Here is a 22,034-nt window from a genome sequence, read left to right on the forward strand (position 1 = left end):
AAAAACAAAGGCAAAAAAGATGACAAATGGGAGAAAAATGGTCAGTTTTTGTCAGTTGTAAAAGTGAATGCAGCCTAAGGCGAGACTCACTTAATTGGATAGCAGTCGTATTTTACGGTCCGTATAGTGGCAGTAACTCTTGGCCCGACCGCGTGTCTCATGACCTGAACTAACAGCTTCATAGGCAGCTGGGCCAGGAATTATGGCCAAGACACAAAACGCAAAATACAGCCTCTGTATGGTCATGTGGTACCTGCGCTGTACTCTCCATCCTCCCCAGCGACATCTCTCTGCTCCTAGGCAATGCCCTCCAGTCTGGTATTTATCCCGGCTCAGGTTGCAGAAAGCTGCTTGAGTATTCAGGTAATTGACATCAAGAACTCTGCTTCCTGTCATTGTTATTCCACCACTGCTACAATTCTGATTTTCTGATCATCGTTTTTCCAACACTGCTATATTAGCTAATGCTGTTCCAGTTCTGCTACATCACTGTCCCAACTCTACTACACAAGTCACCTCTCTTACAGCTCTGCTTTGCTTCATTCTCTTTTGTGTTTTTTCCTTGCAAGCAAATTAATTGAAGATAATAAGACCAAAGAATTTGTGATTGCAATCATTTTCAGGAAGAAACTGAATATTATCTGACAGAATTGCAGGGGTGCCAATACTTTTGGCCACCACTGTATACTATTAAAATGTTCACTGTCAATATAAAAAGTGAATATAAAACACTTTAAATATGCAAAAATCCTCTTCAGAGGGGAAGAAGACTAGAATACTAGGGCCACCCATTGGAAGTAGCGATCCTAAAAGCACCGGCGGATACAAACAGAAAAGGGCCCCTGAGCAAGAACAATATATGGGCCCTGTGCAGTCCAATAGCTCCTCATAATGCACAATTCCACCTGTTTTGGAATTAGAAATGGGCCCCCTTACCTTTTGGACCCTTGTGCAGCTGCACAGATAGCACCAATGATATGTCCACCCCGGCCTAAAAGTCAATATTGACCTATTAAAGAGCCTTGCCACATGACTTAGGATGGCATTACTTACAAGGAGAAACGTTCCCCCTTAGGCCACCTGTCAGAGGCCTCTCGTCCAGCCAAATCAGACCTCCTGCACTAATGAGGAGCAAATACCCCGAAACACGTGTCTGCAAATGGAGTGTCTGGCTTGGCTTTTTATCCCAAGTCGTGTGGCAAGGGTCAATATTGACTTTTAGAATTGTTATCACCAATAGGTGGCGCTAGAGTTCTAGTCCTCTTCCTCCTCTCTGAAAAGGATATTTGCATATTTAATTTCCCAGGAGCATTGCATAAGTTTCCTTACGCCGGCCTGGCACTCTCCACAAGGAAAAATGATAGCCACTAAACTTTGAAGAACCTTTGTAAGGTATCTTATCAGAAAAATATGCTACTTTCTCCACTGATGAGCCACTTCTGCTCCCCCTGAACTCATCAATATCTGTCAAAAACAGTTCAAATCCATTGTGGGCTAAGCAAGAGTAAGTGCACAGGACATCTTGAAGAAGTGCTTAAAAATGGCAAAAAGATTCATTTGTTCCATCTTTTGTAACTTCAAAAGCTGTGACGTGGCTTAAAGAAGTGGCCGGTCCATTCTCCTACGGAAGCCGCCACCATTATATATACAGAATGTAAAATAAAAAAGATGCTGGTGGCAAAGCTGAATCACAAGACATCAACAAGACGCTTTGGGGAATACTATGCCGGTATTTTCCTGAAAAGTCTTTTGCTTTAAGACTGATGTGGGTATACCGGCATCTAAAAGTGCACATACCCCTACTGCCAATTCACCGAGGGATCAGATTACAGCTGAAGTCTATGGAGAGCGGGCGGTGGTTATTGAGGTTGGGACAGTGTTAGAGAAGTAGATAGACAAACCTCTGCTAGGTGTTTTATCTTATCACTATACTGGATTCACATCTAGACTGCTCAAAGCTGTTGTATAATGTCCTCCATGCTTCTGATTTCTAGTAAACTATTTATCTCACCACAGTGCTGGATTCACAGCTACACTCTTCAGTGCTACTGTACAATGTCCTCCATTATTCTGATTTCTAGTAAATGTTTTATTTCACTACAGTGCTTGATTCACAGCTACACTATTCAGTGCTACTGTACATTGTCCTCCATTATTCTGATTTCTAGTAAATGTTTTATCTCACCGCAGTGCTGGATTCACAGCTACACTGCTCAGTGCTGAGGTTCAATGTCCTCCATGTTTCTAATTTCAAGTAAATGTCTTATTTCACCACAGTGCTGGTATCACATCTACACTACTCAGTGCTACTGTACAATGTCCTCCATTATTCTGATTTCTAGTAAATGTTTTATTTCACTACAGTGCTGAATTCACAGCTACTCTCTTCAGTGCTACTGTACAATGTCCTCCATTATTCTGATTTCTAGTAAATGTTTTATGTAACTACAGTGCTGGATTCACAGCTACACTATTCAGTGCTACTGTACAATGTCCTCCATTATTCTGATTTCTAGTAAATGTTTTATGTAACTACAGTGCTGGATTCACAGCTACACTGCTCGGTGCTGATGTACAATGTCCTCCATGTTTCTAATTTGTACTAAATGTTTTAATTCACCACAATTCTGGCTTCAGAGCTACACTGCTCATCACTACGGTATAATGTCCTCCACGCTGCTGCTGAACATGTGTTACATAGAGACAGGAATCCCTCATGTAGGAGACATCATAGCAGCTTGTCTGCAACCAGTAGCTGAGGGACAACTGACAATTAGAGACAAAGCCTGTAGAGCGGAAAACATAAGGATACAAGTCATACAATGGTCAGAAATAGTGTTATTCTTCATGTGAGCACACAGGACAGCGGAGTCTGAACAGTCACCTGAAATGATGGGTATGCTACAAGTTATATGGAGGCGATTGAGGACGGTCCAATGTGATGGTGGCCCTCAGAGTAACCCTGTAACAGAGCATGTAGCCATGTCTTCAGGGGAATGCATTTGCATGAGCAGTGCTCTCTCTAGGGGGTGGCAAACAATCCCACCCAAAAAGGCAATCACCTTCCCTCCCCCACACACAGACTTCTATTGAAACCTTTTCTTTCTTTGTGGAAGATTTTAAGCTGCAAGAAAAAAAAAATCAACTGTCTAAGAACACAAAAAAAAAAAAGTTGCAAGAAAGAATGAACAATGTGGGTTTGACTAGTGCTGGTGGTCTCTCATACGAGCAGCCTGGGAGCTCCCAGCTAGTGACGGTGCCTTGGCCAGAAGCTTGTGTGCGCTTTCCCTCTGTCCCTGCTCTTTGCAGACGCTCCCTCATTTGCAGGCACAGTCACTCACTCCACTAGTGTGCTGGAGAATGCAGGGCTGACTCCAGCTGCGAGCACAGGCGGCACTCACACTCAGGGGAGGGAACTCCTGGGCTCCTCAGAAGGATATAAATGAAAGCAGCATCTGCAGAGTGGGAGCCCAGACAGGATGACACAGGATTGTCACCCCTGATCACAAGGACCCTGCTGCTCCCTGGATCCAGCTCACAGCAGGTAAGCAGAGGAAAGCTGGGGGGTCTGCTGCTGCTGCTTCGTGGACACTGCACTTTATTGGATTAGCTTTGCTGGAGGAGGACTACAAGCTTCAGCAACTTCAGTGCAAGCTTTCTGTATATGGCACTGGCTGCATGGCTTCACTAACTTCAATGCATTCTTCCTATAAACTGGATTAACCCCTGTAGAACTAGCATGGCTTCTCTAACTTTCCTTTTACACAAGTCCTGTGTCCCCCCTCAATGCAAACCCCCTGTACATTGTATTTAACCCCACATGGTTCTACTTCTTGCCCACCTCATATACACTGTGTCCCCCAAACCCTCAGGGAGAGGGGTCTGTATCAGATCTGCTTTCTATACACCCTGAATACCACTCACTTCAGTAATAGAATGCTATATGCCTTCTATTAACCCCTTCCTCCCAACACATGGCATCACAATAGCACTGCACTCTTCCCAAATCTTTTACTAATCCCTCCATATTGGGGGGGGCTTTAACCCTTTCCATACTACAATGGAAGCTTCCTATACACGAGCTTTGGACTCTACACAGGGTTCACTTACTTTTATATAGAACTTCTGAACATTTATTAGACTTTTATCCCCATGTGGCATCACTTCACTAACTTTTATTGCAAGCTTTGGGCGCATTATAATAATAATAATAATAATAATAATTTTTATTTATATAGCGCCAACATATTCCGTAGCACTTTACAATTAAGCGGGGACATGTACAAACAATAAATTCAATACAAGGTGAGACAGTTTAACAGTTACATAAGGAGTGAGGTCCCTGCTTGCAAGCTTACAATCTACATGGAAATGGGGGGAAACAATAGGTGGAAAGTGCTTGTTATTTCAGGTCTGGCAATTATATTGCCACTCTTTGCTCTAATATCTTTATTGTGCTTTCCCTAGTTACAGTGCCTACAAGTAGTATTCAACCCCCTGCAGATTTAGCTGGTTGACACATGCGGAATTAACTTGGCATTGTGACATTTGTACTGTACATCAGCCTGGAAGTGGGAAATGCACTGCAGCAAATTTTTTTTTTTTTTTTAAAACGTTAAAAGTTAATTCAGTGTCATTTATTATTCAACCCCTCAAACCACAAGAATTCTGTTTGGTCCCCCTAAAGTATTAAGAAGTAGTTCAGGCACCAAGAATAATGAGCTTCACATGTGTGGATTAAAGATCTCTTTTGCCAGCCTTTTCTGACTATTTAAGACCCTCCCCAAACTTGTGAACAGCACTCAGACATGGTCAACATGGGAAAGACAAAGGAGCATTCCAAGGCCATCAGAGACAAGATTGTGGAGGGTCACAAGGCTGGCAAGGGGTACAAAACCCTTTCCAAGGAGTTGGGCCTACCTGTCTCCACTGTTGGGAGCATCATCCGTAAGTGGAAGGCTTATGGAACTACTGTTAGCCTTCCACGGCCAGGACAGCCTTTGAAAGTGTTCTCCCGTGCCGAGGCCAGGCTTGTCTGAAGAGTCAAGGCTAACCCAAGGACAACAAGGAAGGAGCTCCAGGAAGATCTCATGGCAGTGGGGACATTGGTTTCAGTCAATACCATAAGTAACGTACTCCACCGCAATGGTCTCCGTTCCAGACGAGCCTGTATGGTACCTTTACTTTCAAAGCGTCATGTCAAGGCTCGTCTACAGTTTGCTCATGATCACTTGGAGGACTCTGAGACAGACTGGTTCAAGGTTCTATGGTCTGATGAGACCAAGATCGAGATCTTTGGTGCCAACCACACACGTGACGTTTGGAGACTGGATGGCACTGCATACGACCCCAAGAATACCATCCCTACAGTCAAGCATGGTGGTGGCAGCATCATGCTGTGGGGCTGTTTCTCCGCCAAGGGGCCTGGCCATCTGGTCCGCATCCATGGGAAGATGGATAGCACGGCCTACCTGGAGATTTTGGCCAAGAACCTCCACTCCTCCATCAAGGATCTTAAGATGGGTCGTAATTTCATCTTCCAACAAGACAACGACCCAAAGCACACAGCCAAGAAAACCAAGGCCTGGTTCAAGAGGGAAAAAGTCAAGGTGTTGGAGTGGCCTAGTCAGTCTCCTGACCTTAACCCAATTGAAAACTTGTGGAAGGAGCTCAAGAATAAAGTCCACATGAGACACCCAAAGAACCTAGATAACTTGGAGAAGATCTGCATGGAGGAGTGGGCCAAGATAACTCCACAGACCTGTGCCGGCCTGATCAGGTCTTATAAAAGACGATTATTAGCTGTAATTGCAAACAAGGGTTATTCCACAGAATATTAAACATAGGGGTTGTATAATAATTGACCCACACTTTTATGTTTAAAATTTAATAAAATTCAACTGAGCAACATAACTTTTTGGTTTGTAAGATTTATGCTTCTGTTCATAAAACCTACTCTCGTTTGCAGTTTGAAGGCTCTAACTTATTTGCATCTTATCAAACCAGCTAAATCTGCAGGGGGTTGAATACTACTTGTAGGCATTGTATATTTATTGCATTACAGGCAGGCATGGGTTCACTAACTTATTTTTTAATGCAAACTCCCCTTAGTTTTAACATACATTTAACCCCTGCAGGGCTTCACTAACATCAATCCCAGTCTTTCTTTGCATTGCAATTAACCCCTTAATACTTCACATGGCTCTGCTATGCCTAGTACACTGCTCTCTACCTACCCATTTAACCCCTGGCTCTACTAACTTCCATGTGCACTGCATTACACTCCCACCATGCAGGTATCCCCTGCACAGAGGGCTAACTCAGACCCCCTTCCCATGCAGTACCCCTCCCCCTGCACACCAGATGTGACCAATGTATTTCCTTCTGTCTGGATTGTTAGAAAATATCATTTGTTGCTGGTTAGTTTTGACTGATAGGCTGGATTCACACAGTCCATTTTGCAAAAAAGACTAAATATTTAGTTTTTATCATTTTTGGGAACTCTTAATACCGTATGCTCTGGATGTGTCTGGGGTTTACTCCCATGGGCTTCTTTATATGGGTAACAATTGGCACAAAAACCAGGATGAATAATTGTGACCACCTCTGTCACGTGGATTGGACCCTCTTATCTTGGAGAAGGACTCTGACCCTCATCTGATAACAACCCAGTATCCCATAAATGATTAATTACTAATTGTTCAAGTACATGATCAGCAACCTCCAACTTCTCTGGCAAAGACGAGACAGGTAATGACTATATATTATAAAATAAAAATTTTCCTACAAAAATAAATCCGATCCAATAAGTTATCATTTATACCAGACTATATTCCACTCTGGATAGGATCTCTACAATATTTTGGGGCTGGTGACTGTTCCTCCCAGAAAAAAAATTGGGGTCCATCAAGTTGGAATTTGACTTTACTTTTCTAAATCTTTGTTTGGTGCCCTGTTTGTGGCCACTGTAACCCCTATGGGAATAACCTGTAGGTATTATTAAACTCCTGCGCAGATTCTTTTAAATGTTGGTGACCATATGGGGGTCATATGTCCACTTGAATCTGTAGTTGCCTTAACAGTCCAGGAGTTCATCCTGGAGGGATAAGACTTATTTATTTCTTGTTAGTAGTAGCAGTAAGTTGACATCAGATTCCAAAAACTGGAAATATTGAAATGTGGAGTAAATGAACCCAAGAGCTGTCAATTAGAGGCAGTGGTGGTGTTTATAGGTGGGCTTTGGGTTGTGGGAGTTTTGCATTGACCCTATACTGGGATTATGCATAGGGAAGACTTTTTTTTTTTTATACATTTCTTGAGCAGAAATTGCCACGGCTGCAAGTAATTTGATCAGCAGCTGCCTGAACTGTTCCTCCTCCTTCTCCCCTGCTGCTGTCCAGTGACTGCAAACAGCTGCCCTATGGCAAAACTGCAGGCATCAAACTGTACCAAAAATTTCCAAATTAATTTAACTGGAGTTTAGGCAAAGTTGAACGCCCTTCTCTATGTATTGACATAAATACTCCAGATGTAGCAGAGCTGAAGGGTTTTGTTTTATCAAGTCTGTTATGAAATAGTAGACTTGGCTCTTCTATATCTTTGTTTAAAGAGCTTACAATCAGATTGTGTAAGAAACCAGCACTGCTGGGGAAATGTAGCTGCCCCTGGTGATCACAAGTGATTTACCCAGCCATTCAGTTGCTGTACAGGGATTTGTCCTGGGTGGTCAGTAAAGTCCACACAATGCGGCTGCTGGGCGTAATTTTGCTGCCACCGTAGCAAAAAAGACACCTTTTCTGGTGAAAATTTTCAAATTCTTGAAGGAGAGGTGACAGGACACAACAAAGTGTGAATGCAGCCTTGTATACCCACTGCTAATATCGCTAACTTAAGGTCTGTTCTGGTCAAATGCAAATTTGGGTATGGTAATTGATGAAAGTTTTCTGCAACTTTTTGCAAAAATTACTCAAGCGTGTGTGGTTTTTTTTTTTTTTTTTTTTCTCCTTTCTTTCTCACTGCCTGTAGAAGTCACCGGGTGGTGATGCTCATCACAGCCCTTCCCCCACCCCCCATTAGTTAAAACCCCTAAGTGGCTAATGTTTACACTGCGCTGTAACGCTCATCCTCTGTAATGAACCTTTAATTCCCCCCCTTCTTGCATAAATCGGTTCACTCCCAACTTTATATTTTCCAGACTTTCACTTCTCTCCCTCCATTGTTCCGTTCCCACAGCTGCGATCCCTAGAGCATATTTCTAAAATTACAATATTCCCCAAAAATCCGCTTTTCATCTGTTCCGGACAGCAGTGGCCACAAAAAGGGGGAGGAAGGGAATGGGGGATGGGATTACAGCTCCCAGTGTAGCCCTCACCATTTTCTCCTGTTTCGGGCTTGTGCTTTCTACTTTCCATACACTTTTTGCTACCTTTAAAGCAACGAAAACTTTCCCTGGACAAAATTAAATAACCAGGAAGGACTGTGGGGAAGCTGTGTGACAACCCTTGTGGTACCTTATATACTGGCCACAGTGGTTGGCACCCAGCTTTCCCGGAAACTGATGTAATTGTTCAATACGATTTTGAACTACATAACAGACAAGAACAACTTTTGGTCCCAAAATGCTGTGATGATGACAACTAATGGGGTCGCCATTACAGTGCCCACAGGGGTTATCTCCCCCAGCAGACCCTGAATAGTATTGAATCTGTGCACAACTGACCCCTCTGGGGTCCTGGGTTCAAATCCCACAAAGGACCATATCTGTAAGGAGTTTGTATGTTCTCCCAGTGTTTGCATGGGTTTCCTCCGGGTTCTCCGGTTTCCTCCCACACTCCAAAGACATACTGATAGGGAATGTAGATTGTGAGCCCCAATGGGGACAGTGCTGATAATGTCTGTAAATCGCTGTGGAATTAATGGCGCTATATAAGTGAGTAAGATCTCTAGATCTCTCTCAGGAATAGTAGGGTCTCAGAGGTCAGAACCCCACTGGTAATTAAATGATACCATCGGGATAACAATAATTCTTAAAGGTATAAAAGATAAAATCTGGCACTCTTCGGTATGTCGAAATGTTGATAATTCAAGTAATGCAATCCCAATACGTGTAATGTTTCGGCCATAACAATCTGACCTTCATCAGACGGGTTGCTGGTGAATAGGTGTCTAAGATGAACAAGCACAGTGGAATATGGAACGTTGCATGTATTGGATTGCATTACTTGAATAAATTATCAACATTTCTACATACCAAAGAGTGCCAGATTTTATCTTTTATAGTATTAATGAGTGGTTTCCTTTCTGGGCACTGTCTGTCCACGTCACTCAGTGTTAATCAGGATATACTTCTTGGTGGGTATCTCCTCATAGGATCCTGACGCTATGGCCAGTACAACCATTTAACACTTCCCTCCACCATACATTCCCTTTTTAGGCAGAGTCTTTGGGGTCTCTTAAATAGACTTCCTTTATCTCCTTATTCTGCTCACCATCTTGTATCCCCCAAGGGAGGGAAGTTCCTCCATCTTGTAGTAAGGGATGTGATTGGCCCGGTTGTATGCTCTGCAGATCTGACAGATATTGGGTTGGATTGCAGTGAGTCACTGATGTGGTGACAGATTGTGGAAGTGTTTAGTCTTTGATTTGACCTTTTACTAAAAAAATAAGCCGAGCGTATCAGTGCCTTCTCTTTATTATGGGTGCAGTGTTTTGTCGCTAGGTGGGGTTGTGAGGTAGGTTTGTAATAAACGATGGGAAAGTTGTTAAACCTTCCCACAAACATGAGATCGATGTCCGCCCAGTATTTTGTTGGGCTTCTAGGCCAGATTTCCCATCAGGCTCTCATTTATTAAAGGAAACCTGACCTTGTTGCCCATGGCAACCAACCCGTAGCAGCAAGGCCTTCCTTCCCATTAGGTCCTCTTATTAGGTAATGTTGTCCATAGCAACCATTAGTTTTTGAAACTGGGATTAAAAAAAAAAAAAAAAAAAAAAAACAAAGGTTGCTATGGGCAGCGAAGCCTTATTTCTAATAATCATGTCCCTAAAATGTGGCGTTATCTGACCATCTACATACTTCTTATTAAGGGTTGTTTTTAAGCTACAGGACATTTTGGGGTTAAAAGTCTGCTCTCCGCCAAAGAGGAGCCCACAATGGCATGTGGTGAGCCCGCCACAATGGGCCCGTTAGAATTTCCTCATTTCTGTTTTAGGTTTTTATGTAACACACAATTACTGATGAGGGATAAGCCAGATCTGTCTTGGCTGATTAGATTACAACAAATCTTGCAACTGTTTTTTTTACATGGTGACATTTTTAAAGGCATAATGACCCAAAGATCTGTCTTGGCATTGTTTGGCCAGGCCTGTATATCATAGCAGTGTCCAGTCATCCTTACTGGAAGACCAGGAGTCAGTCATGATTAGGTGTCATAATCCTCTAATAATTTTTTGGCTAGGGTACAGCCGTGGTGATGTCATTATGGTAAGGAGTGATGTCACTGATGGGTGTGGCCAAGGACAGGCAGGGTCCTAAAGAGGCAGCTAAAGGGCTTAAAATGGCGCAGTCTTTCTTTTATATTTGAGCTTTATAAATTAATAATTAAGGCTAAGTCTCTTCGTAACTTACATTATGATCCTTGTGGCCCCTGAGATGAGAACAGTGTGCACATAGCTACATTTTTTTAATATTATTTTGTACGGTACCGTAATGGGGTACCCGCCAGGCCATGTTAGTTTTTATTCTATGTTGGGCAGAAAATCTGCTCACACAAAGTGGATATGATTTCATGAAACTCGTAACCAGACATAAACTGTGTCCTTTTTTTATTTATTTTCCCCTTTTGCAGGCTTCTACAGGGAGCCTGAGGAGGGGCTGCAGTAATCTGAGCAGATTTCTGTGCTTTTCTTAAGATGCTTGCAGAAAAGCAGTGGGGTTGTAGGTGGGGAGAGCAGCGTTTTAACATCGGGAAACATGGTCCATGGGTACCCTACATTATCCCTGTATGCCACTAAACAAAAGCAACCCTCTAGGACCCTGTACACATTAATGAAAGTCTTACAAGCCATGAAATATTATACATAGGACCCCCTGTCCACCTGCTATGTATTGGGGGGGAGGGGGGCAGCTATCTTATATGTACGGCCTGCTTTATTCCATTTGGATCGTCAATGGCTTAGCCAAATGTGGCAAGATCCATCAACTGGAGTCTATGGCCTTATGTGATGCCTCTTATTAGGGGGCTGAGTGGGAATTTTCTGACATCCATTTGGGGTGATCGTTACAAGATAAACCTTTTAAAGATGGCGGGAATAAAATTAAAGGATTAAAAGTTCTCGGCATTAACTCCTAAAAAGATTTGTCCAGGCTACTTCTAATAAATATATATATATATATATATATATATATATATATATATATATATATATATATATATATATATATATATATATATATATATATATATATATATATATATATATATATTCCTCTCATACTTTAAAATTAACTCCACTAAAGTGCAAAAATTAGGATCTCTGATACAAGAAGCGGCCCAAACTAGTCAACGTAGGCCAGTACACTTAACTACTTCACCTTCCCAGTACGGTTCATCTAAGGGAATGGTGCACCTAACACGGGTGCTGTCACAAGAAGGATTCACCTCTTACTATGCCAATAAGTAAGTATTTCAAGTATATTTACTTGAAACATCACCAGCATCTGTTCTATCAGAGACCTTATCTGTTTTCTTAGTGTGAACAGGGATAATAAAGCAACAACTGGTTTCTAGGTGCAAAAAACATACAATATTGAGAAATTCATAACTCACTGGCGGCTGCTATGTATACTCGTGTCGAGTCACTCCCCGGTGTAATTAGTGGGAATTGCCTAAACCAGATTAACCCATGCCTGTTGCTAATGCAGCTTAATGCAAATACATGCACAGCAGTTATGAATAAATTGTGGTATACAAATTGTAAGTAGTGTTGAAGTATATTACCACTGTTATGCATTCAAAAAAGACCTCATGTAATATATGTGCATGATGTCCAAAGAAAGGGACAATCTCACCCAGTTTTCGTCAGTGGTTCTATCGGAGGCCACAACTCTGTCCGGATTCTGAGAGAGGGGAGATGTCCTCAAGCGTACTCCCGACGCGTTTCCTCAAAGTATAGTTTCATCAGGGGAGAATTTGCTTTCTGTGCATGGACTCCCCACCTGAAATCTTGCAAATTCTCCCCTGATGAATCTGTACTTTGAGGAAACGCGTCGGGAGTATGCTTGAGGAGCTTTCCCCTCTCTCAGAATCTGGACCCCATTAATTGCTATACCTTCTATTGTTATATCTTGGGCTATACATAATCCCCTCACTTTATCTACCAGGCTACTTCTAGCTCCTTATAGGAAGAATTTACCTTCAGTGGTAGTGTCTACTCCATGCCACCTAGCCTGGTTCCTCCTCCTCCAACTGTGATTGAGGTCTCTATGGAACATTACATGCATCATGGCCTCACAATTTGTGCAGGGGCACAGTACATGCCACCTTCGAGTAGAGCAACATAGGGGTTGCAAAAGGGGCATTTATCCCTCCACTACAATTTTGTTGGGAACGTCTTCCTAGTGGAGGGACATTTTTGACCCCCCCCCCCCCCACATCGGCACCAGGACTTGGGCGTGACTAACCTCTGCACCTCTATAGCCACATTACTAGTGACCATCAGAACTTTGGGAAAATGCCTAATTGGTTTTACCCAAAAATTCTGAGATTGTACCTATGAGTTCCGAAGTTTGGCGGGTTTACAAACCAAGGGATTTTCCCTTTTGGACAGATCTGTAGTATTGATTATAAAATAGAGAAAAAAGTGATTCAAAAACTTTGTTTTCTTCCGAGGAGCCAGTTTCCGGATATTTTCTTCTTCCACTCTCAGACTGTGCGGCTCATGTTGAATCTTGTTCCATTTTGCACAGTCGTGAGCGTCTCGCAGCTTCCAGCCTTGGCTCGCAGTCCGTTCTGCTGCTGCCGGGAGAGTGTGGGCTGGAATATTAAGTGCCCCTGCTGTTTATGGCCCCAGTTCAGCATGTAAGATCCTGTTTTTATGGTGGGCGACAACTTGTAAAACTGTTGCCAGTGTTCAGTAGACTAAAGTGAAATTGTGCTGAATACGTCTCGCGTATTGTGTAAGTGGAAACAACCATCGAGAGGAGATTTCTGATTAATAGACCCTCAGGCGCACGTCGTGTTTGCCTCATTCCAAATATTTCCTGAATGTAGTATGGTCACATTCCTACAAAATGCTATGAGTAACTTATGACTTAGTCCTAAGAGGGTGTTTTCTCCTAAGTTGTTCTGTCTATTTTTTGGAAAAACTAGGTGGCAACCAATGTGACTTACATGGGTAGTCACCAAGTTTTTCCCAGTCAACTGAATAGCATTTGTCTAGTTATGCTGAGATGGTGTTTTTTTGTTTTTTTTTTTTTTTTTTTCTTCCCCACCCCTCGGACTTTAGGAAAGCTGGGAACAATACGTTGTCTCCATCCCCTCCAAAATCTGCCAACATAAAGGCCTTGTCTGGTATCCATCAGTTAGCTGGCTTGGAGTACCTTTCCAAAGAGCATCTCTCTGGAGGATTTGACATGATTGCTTCATTTTTCCTGTGGAGGTGCTGCAGGGAAATTGAACACTTCTTACCGTGTTCTCTTACAGATTACAAGTGAACATTGGCTCTCTGGGCAGTAGGATCCCCACTGATCTGTTTTTGTCAGATCTTTTAATAAACTGAAGTGTGCAAAGTGGAGAACCCCTTTTTAAATTTGTGCAGTTGTATGATGTAAACTTTTTGTATTTATTTTTTTTACTTTTCATTTCCCAGTAATTCTACTGCTAGTCATAATATTGCCTGTCACCCTGTACCCCGCCCTGACAATTACACCCACTCATCCTTGTAAATTCAAAAGGAGAAGCCGAAGATTTATAAGACTGACATTAAAATGTGTTTTTTAAATTTTTATTTAGGATAGTCTCGCTTAGTGAAAAGTGGACTCTTCTCTGGAAAAGTCAGGCTCTGCTATGAAAAGAGGGAAGGGGCATATAGATAGATAGAGATGTATAGATATATATATCTATATATCTCTCTATCTATCACTTCTGACTTTTTTTGTTTTTAGAAAAATAAAATATCTGTAATCAACTGATCGCTGCAGATCGGGCGTCTAATCCTCTTGTATCATCTGTTAGGACTGGAATGAGGCAAGAGGATCCCCTTTAAGTAATACATAGGCCTTAATATATAATGAAAATGACTCTCTTTTGGCCCCCTCCTATCTTTGTGTGCACAACCATCATAAGACCAAACCTCTATGAAAGGAAAAATTGGGAAACTTTTTTTCTAATTGTATCAGAATTTTTCAGTGATCTGAACCTTTTTACCATCAACCCAACAATGACTGGAAATATTAATGGAGTTGGATTTCGGCCAAAGATGCTTTGGCCCATTCATTACTATTTAAAACTGTAGGGTACATGTTTTATTCTTGCATGCAAGTTGTTGGTTTTTTTTTTTGCTTATTTTATGCGTTCAATTTATCTGTGCAGAAATAAATGAGGACTGGACAGTAGATGGAGGAAGAAATAATTAGTATTCTGCACAGAGTCGGAACGAAAGTCCTCACAACCCCCCCCTCCTACGCCTTTCAGACAGGGAGCTTTTGTGTCTTTCTTGCAGCAGACCTAAGTGACTCTTTCCACTTTCACAAGTTTGTGTCACTTTGCCTTTTGTTCCTGATTTATAAAACAACAGGGTCTTGTTATCTCCCAGGCGCTGAGCGGACTCTGCTCCTCCATAGACACCACATGACTCAGTCACTCTGTCTGAACTTTACCCACATGAAAGCGGATGGAGCAGAGTTGTGGTTTTACATAGGACTGCAGGTAAACTTCTGACGTTATCCACTCCTTAATGAATATTCACATCTGAGCAACTCCCAATATTTAAAGGAAATCAAAAATAATCAGTGATTTATTCGCGAGATGGTCCGCATTAGACAATCCTTTCTTTATTTGTAAGCATTTCCTTAGAATAAGACGTTTTCACTGTTGGGAATCCCATTGATCATCTGTGATCGGTGCAGCAGCTGAACTGAAAGTGTTCAATTTCTCTGCAGTGCCGCCACAGGGAACATGAGGTATTACATCGCTCCCATCAAATTCACCGTGTTTCCTGTGTAATAGATGGCCACATCGGGTCCTCCAGAGAGTATATTCTGTGTAGACCCTAATCAATGAGGGTCCTAAAAGTGCATTTTAAAACAGATTTGCGAAAAAGTGGACTTTTCTGTTCTCTGAATCATTATTGTGCTTGAATTTAATCTTTCTAATGGAAACTTTGCTGATCTAAGGGCAGCACAGAGCACTTTCCTCATATCACCCAATAAAAGGTTATTAATAATCGATAATTACTTAAAGGATATGCTTTCTGATTAGCGGAAGGTGAGATTATTATTATTTTATTTTTTTCCATCAACTGAGGCTAGATGCAATACCGGACACTGCCTGTAGGCAAAAGTGGTGTTTCTAGAAAATATTTTCGGGCGCTCTACACACGTCCTTAGAGGAGGATTTCACCAAGACTCGTTTCATGGACCGAAGCTTAGAGTGAAAAGTACTAATTTTATGACTAGATGCGCATCACTGACTGTCCGTGCACCAGGTCATGAAATCAACACCTGCTATGAGCCTGTGTAGATCTTCGCTGTACTTTTCATCCGTTTCTGGGGAAAACCATAATAAATCTGTTGGCCGGCCCCTCCCGCCAGACCCTGACTACTTTTTTTTTTTTTTTTTTTTTATTTGTCATGCACCATCACTTGTCATTGGGCCCAGCATTTTTCCAGATAATATATTTTGCACTGTATTTTATTCAATATGGGGTCTCCGTGCAGATGTGGGCAGAACCTCAGCTGCACTAATACATTGTAACAAATTGCCGTTACAAGCGAGAGATTTGTGCTGCTGCGTATTCGGCTCAGAGGATTGTCTGGACTGGATACAATTGCAATTATTTTTTAGCTGGATCTATGTATTTTCTAGAGCTAAGGGTCCACCTAATCTCCCCCCAACCTCCATTATGACTGGCTTGGTTGCTGTGCATGTGCGGCTATGGAGGTTCTGTATTCTGACCTCCCATAGCGGTGAATAGAGCTGTGCACAGGCTGCAACCTCTCCTGTCGCTGTGACCGTCGCACCAGTCAAAACGAGGGAGGGATGGGTGGACCCTTCGCTCCGGTGGTAAAAGTTATACTTCTGGAACTTTCACTTATTGGACATTTTATGCCATGTCGTCTCTTCTACAGGATAAAATTAGCAATGACAAATGATTCCTAAATCTTCCAGTTCTAAGCCTCCTGTTTCAGTGGATTTTCTAAATATGTGAGCAGCGATCTCGCCTGGCTACAAGGTGGCCCCCGGGGGGCTACCAGTCCGTTGTAATGTAGAGATGGCATAGCTCATTAGTGCGATTTCCAGTGTGGCACGGTCAGGGATTCAGCTGTTCACACATCCCAGGGCCGCTGCTTCCTCTTATAAACCAGCAATTTGCCAGTAAAGGCACAAACCTGCGAGAAACCCAGAACATGTGCTGGTACTGCCGCCGGCTGTGTGCTAATTACCTGCTTTTGTTCTCCCATAAGGCCATGCTGCAGGGGCGCATTTGGTTAATTTAGAATTCATTTAACTACAGGGACAGCACTCTTTGAATTTATTTGAGGTGTAATTTTATATATTGTATATATTTATTTTTTAATCCCATATTGACTTTGAGTTAGGGATCCATCTCAAAAAGGCAGAGCTGAGAGCTCCTCCGTTAGTGGTTGCCATGTAATCCCGCAGGAAGGGGGTTGGAGAAACCCAGAATTGCGGTGTTCAAGCATACATACATAAAGGAGATGTAATATCAGAATGTGCAAAAATAAAAATTGCCCACTAAATCCATTAGGCTGTATAGCTTAGCTTTACTGTATAGACTGAGACAAGATGAGCAGAGTCCTCTCAATCAGTCGTGTATATATTTGCATAGTGAGATGGATGGAAAGTTTTTTTGGAGTCCTCTCCTTGTGCCAGGGAGGAGCTGTCTTTGGGTGACCTAGTGACAGATATTGGTCCCATGAAGGCCAATATGGCTGACATAAGAGTCCATAGTTTCTTCCCGTCCCAGAATCTGCTGGCAGGAGCCCCGACACTCTGGGAACAGGAACATTTCTTATTCTTGGGGTGAAGTTGCTCTTTAAGAGTAAGTGATTTTTTTTTTTTTTAAAAAAAGTGTTTCTCTTACAGCAAAAGTTTGGCCTGCAGGAAGAGCGAGAAATAGGTTTATTGATTTCTCATGGTGCCATTTTATCAAACCTCCTCCGGTGTGACAGGCCTTGTATTTTCAGTAGCCGCTTAGGACGTAAGGAGAATGCGTTGTATATAACGGACGGTTTTGTTAGACTTTATTTCTGATGAAAATCGTTAACGTATTTCTTCTGTTTCTGAAAACTAACACTTTTTTTTTTTATATATTTTGTACGTCTAGAGCTGTATTCATAATTCTGCTTGTTTCCTTTTACTTATCCCATTAACTCCTTGCTATACTGCCCGATGTTTGCTGCATTTTGTTGGGAGAGTTGTGGTCTCTTATACAATTACCAGCGTGCGCACACTTTTTTTTTTTTTTTTTTTTTTTTTTTTTTCCCTTCTCTCTTGTTCCTCCTGGGAGACAAATCATTTGCAAGTTTTTCCATGGAACACTAGCAATTGGACTCGGTTCTCAGCAGCTCTACAACTGTATAAGCTGGGATCAGAAGCCGATCCCGCTTTATAATGGACCGGTGCCGGCTGTGTTATACAGCCAGCACCTTTCTCTGACAGCAGTGACCGGAGCGAACTCTGATCGCTTCTGTTTAGCCATTTACATGTCCCAGGCAATTGCTGATGGAGGCATTAAATTATTTGGTTTCCACTGCCCATCGCTTGGAGTTCTTTTCAGACTTGCTGGGTGCAAATATTACCTCCGTTTATGTCCTTCCAAAAAAATGGCAGAAAAAAGGGGTTACTTTTCCCTAGTTCCTGTTGGCAGGAGGAGACGAAATAAGATCGGCAGCACTTGTGGGTTCTGTCTTAAGCCACCTATGAAGAAGACTTCTTCATATCTTCATTCGCTACTGGAACTTCCAATATTCTACTTTTTGCCTCTGTAGCTAGAAGGCTTGTAGTGTCATCTGTATCGAGTATTTCTAGGTTCTAGTTCCTCTTGGTAGTAACCTCCTAAATTTTTTATTTTTTTTTTCCTTTAAATCCTGACCCTCTAAACCAGGGGTCTCAAACACGCGGCCCGCAGGCACAGACCCCTTGACGATCCCGACCTGGTCCAGGAGGAGCCGCCGACAGCAGCGCTGAATTGCCGCACAGAGACCGTCTCCCAGCACTGCATTTCCAATGCCAGCCGCCGGCCAATCAGAGGCCAGCAGCTGATATCTGCGTGTCGGCGCAGCGAGTATGACGTCATTGCCATATGCAGATGTCAGCTGCTGGCCTCTGATTGGCCGGCGGCTGACATTGAAAATGCTGTGCTGGGAGACAGTCTCTGTGCGGCAATGCAGCGCTGCTGTCGGCGGCTCCTCCTGGACCAGGTCGGGATCGTCAAGGGGTCGGACTCTGTGGTGCCTGCGGGCCACATCTGCAGGAAGGCCGCCGAGGGAACGGAGGACAGGTGAGAATCATCTTTTTTTTTTTTTTTTTCTATTTTATGTGTGTGAAGAACAGCACAGGGGGCACATAGCCACAACATGGGGACCGGGATGGGGCACATAGCCACAGGATGGGGACCTGGATGGGGCACATTAGTACAAGATGGGGACTTGGATGGGGAACATTACTACAAGATGTTTTCCATTATTACTATATGATGCTAATTGTAAGACAATATTACTGTATGTGGCCATTTGGGGGAAATAAAATTGTAAAAAAAATAAAAAATAAAATAAAGCATGAAAAAATATTGGGCACTAAAAATGCTGTTTTATATGTAAACTAAAGTAAACACAAAAAAGTGCACGTTTATTATCACCACATCCATAACGACCCAAGCCATAAAAAAATAAACACGGCAAAAATGTTCAAAAGGTGTATACAAAAAAAATGGTATCACTAAAAATGTCACATTGAACAAAGAATGCGGCCCCCCAAATTCAAATTTTTTCCATGTGCGGCCCATATACCCAGCCGAGTTTGAGACCCCTGCTCTAAACATTCCTGGAATAGTTCTCCCTGGGGATAGCCCTGGTGTTAATTGTGCTGGATGTCTTATGAAGTGGATGTGAATTCCTGCCTGGACCGGTTTCCACATCAATTACCATCTCCTCAGGTCTTATCCCTCCCAACGCGCGCTTCGCTCCAAGATCAGAACAAGATTTCCCTGGTGACAAGTGTCTCTTATGAGAGCAAAACGTGAGCGATAAATTTTTACACGCTTTAATTCTTGGAAAACGCAGCTCTGTAGAAGCTGTAGTAAAGTACAACTTAAGGATTCGGTCAGTTTTTAATCACATGATGTCATAGGCCTAATGTAAAAGAAGAATTCGCTGGGTAGAAGGGCAAAATGAGCAATTGTAGTACACAATGCTATATATAATATGACAATATATTAAGAGGATAAAAATTTTGATGGGAGGAGGAGTGCTTCTAAAATTGAAAAGTTTTATGTCCTGTGGATTTACACAACACCAAAGGTGAAGGAACCTGGGGCACCAGAGATTGCGCCCTAAAATGTAAACCCTTCTACGTTGAAAAGGACTAATAACCGTGATATGTTCTTGGAAGCCCTCGGTGCCAGATTAGCAATCACAAAGGATAACGGATGAGTTTCTAAGTTTCTGTCCAGATGTGGAACATCAACAATAACATTTGCTCTATAGATAAAGGAGCTTCAGTCGTAAGAAGCCGAGTCAAGGAAACCTTTTATTCTCTGGATCTGGCGGGGTTGGAGGGGGGGGGGGGGGGTGTGGTGGAATATAAAAGCTGCTGTTTCTACAGATAATGGGGCTTCATCCTTTTGTGCTCCAGCAATAATTGCTTTAATATTTACACGTGTGGCGCAGGAGATGTCCACGAGAGACAGGTAATGTGGCCGCATGCTGTGCCCAAGCTCGGTGCCATAATAAAATGTGGGCACTTTCTAGGACGAGATATTATCAGGGAACAGATTACTACAAACTGCTTAGTCTTATGAAATTTTGCCAATTATGGAGGGTAAAAAATAGTTTTATCGACATGCTGCATGCTGTGCCCGCTCCGTAATCAAGACAGCCGCTGTGAGGCTCGATGTGACCGGTAGTGATCTGTGATAGGAAAGTGTATATAGCTTGTAAGATAGAAGCCGATAATGGTGTAGACTGGAGATAGAGCTTACTATATCCTCCCCAGTACAATGGATTACTACCCTGAGCCATGCTGATATAACCTGGGTGTCTACTTTATATAATTATGCATGTTCTTGGGGTAATTATATATATTTTTTTCTCTTTCCTTCTAGGTATAACCATGGAGCGATCTCACTGGTACAGCATTCTGTTCCTCACCAGCATCATTGCTACAAGTAAGACTTGTTTCCCGGGATGTTCCTGTGAAGTTGAAACTTTCGGATTGTTCGACAGCTTCAGCCTGACCAAAGTGGATTGTAGTGGGGTTGGTTCCCACATAGTTCCTGTCTCTCTCCCTCTGGACACAATGTACCTGGATATTTCCTCAAACAAACTGGAACATGTCAACGAGTCGGTGTTGTCTGGACCTGGGTACACGACTTTGATCAACCTAAACTTGAGTTACAACCAAATGGTAAAAATTACTTCTTCCACGTTCTCCAAATTAAGATACTTGGAGTCTTTGGATCTGAGCCACAACCGTTTGGAGGCTCTTCCGGAGCATAGCTTTTTTTACTCTCCTCTTGTAGAACTCGACTTAAGTTTTAACAAACTGGTAGAGATTAACATGGGTACATTCACCTCCCAAAATAATGGGAAAGCCATACATATCGACCTTTCCAACAATTTGATTAGCACTCTATCAAAAGGATCGGATAATCCTTGTCCAAACATACGAAGCTTGAATTTGTCAGTAAATAGACTACAATCTGTCCAAGGCCTTCAAGGAATTCCTTTACAGTATCTTAATCTGGATAAAAACCCAATTTCCAAAATAGAGGACCACAACTTTTTGGGACTTAAAAGTTTGACCCATTTATCGTTGAGTAACATGCCAAATTTAAGCAAGATTGATCCACGAAGCTTTCGAGAATTAACGGCTCTCCAAGATCTTGACCTCTCGAATAATCCCAACCTGGTATCCCTAACAGAGAACGTCTTCTTTGGGTTGAGTTCCTTACACGAGTTGAACTTGTTGAATTCCGCGGTGGCGTCCTTACCCAAGGATACTCTTCATCAATTACCAGCTATGAAAAGCATCACCTGGGGAAAGCATCTCCATTGTATAAAGACAATGAAAGAAGATCAATTCCATCTACAAAACGGCCTGGTCCGGAGAGAAGTCCTCGTCTGTCGTAACGATCGCGGTGCTGTATCAGCACAAGATGTTTTGTAAAGAGACAACTCTTGGCGTTCCGAATTCTCATGTACAGGTTGTTGCCTTTTTTGGGAGATTATGTGCCTTTTTGGAAAAAAAGTTGATTTATTTATAAATTTTTACGAGCAATTTTACTTGACTTCTCTGTATAACAGATGCACAATTTTTTTTGTACAGATTTACAGTGTAACAAATCCATGCCAATCAAGTTTCCATTTCTAATCATTTCGAGTCTTTGTGCTTTTTTTTTTTTGTGTTTTTTACTTGCTATACTTAAATAAAAAGTTTACAATTCCGTGAGTGTCATGTTTTTTATTTTTTTTTTCAACTTGATCCATAAAAAAATAAATGAATAGAAATTTCACCTGCTGTATGCAAGCTTTAAATAAGTAAATTGATTTCTAAAGGTGTTATTGACATGAA

At 42.2% G+C, this 22,034-nt stretch overlaps 1 protein-coding gene across 3 annotated transcripts; it reads left to right on the forward strand.

The window, feature by feature from the left end:
• The first annotated feature begins 3,267 nt into the window (after positions 1–3,267).
• Positions 3,268–21,906, forward strand: TSKU (tsukushi, small leucine rich proteoglycan). Of its 3 annotated transcripts, none has more exons than XM_073661544.1 (2): positions 3,268–3,544; positions 20,566–21,906. In XM_073661544.1, exon 2 carries the CDS (start codon positions 20,574–20,576, stop codon positions 21,627–21,629), a length of 1,056 nt encoding a protein of 351 aa, XP_073517645.1. In that variant the 5' UTR covers positions 3,268–3,544; positions 20,566–20,573; the 3' UTR covers positions 21,630–21,906. The 3 variants fall into 3 exon arrangements, with proteins under 3 accessions (XP_073517645.1, XP_073517654.1, XP_073517662.1); XM_073661553.1 differs by lacking the exon at positions 3,268–3,544 and adding an exon at positions 6,596–6,750; XM_073661561.1 differs by lacking the exon at positions 3,268–3,544 and adding an exon at positions 14,820–14,927.
• Positions 21,907–22,034: the final 128 nt, after the last annotated feature.

This window comes from Phyllobates terribilis, unplaced genomic scaffold (genome assembly GCF_046119375.1).
Source record: "Phyllobates terribilis strain yellow unplaced genomic scaffold, ASM4611937v1 Scaffold_2__4_contigs__length_985480577, whole genome shotgun sequence".
In the NCBI taxonomy this organism is placed as follows: domain Eukaryota; kingdom Metazoa; phylum Chordata; class Amphibia; order Anura; family Dendrobatidae; genus Phyllobates; species Phyllobates terribilis.

Excerpts from the sequence above, each read along its gene's own strand:
- TSKU (XM_073661544.1), top strand. The coding sequence starts at position 20,574 with ATGGAGCGATCTCACTGGTACAGCATTCTGTTCCTCACCAGCATCATT.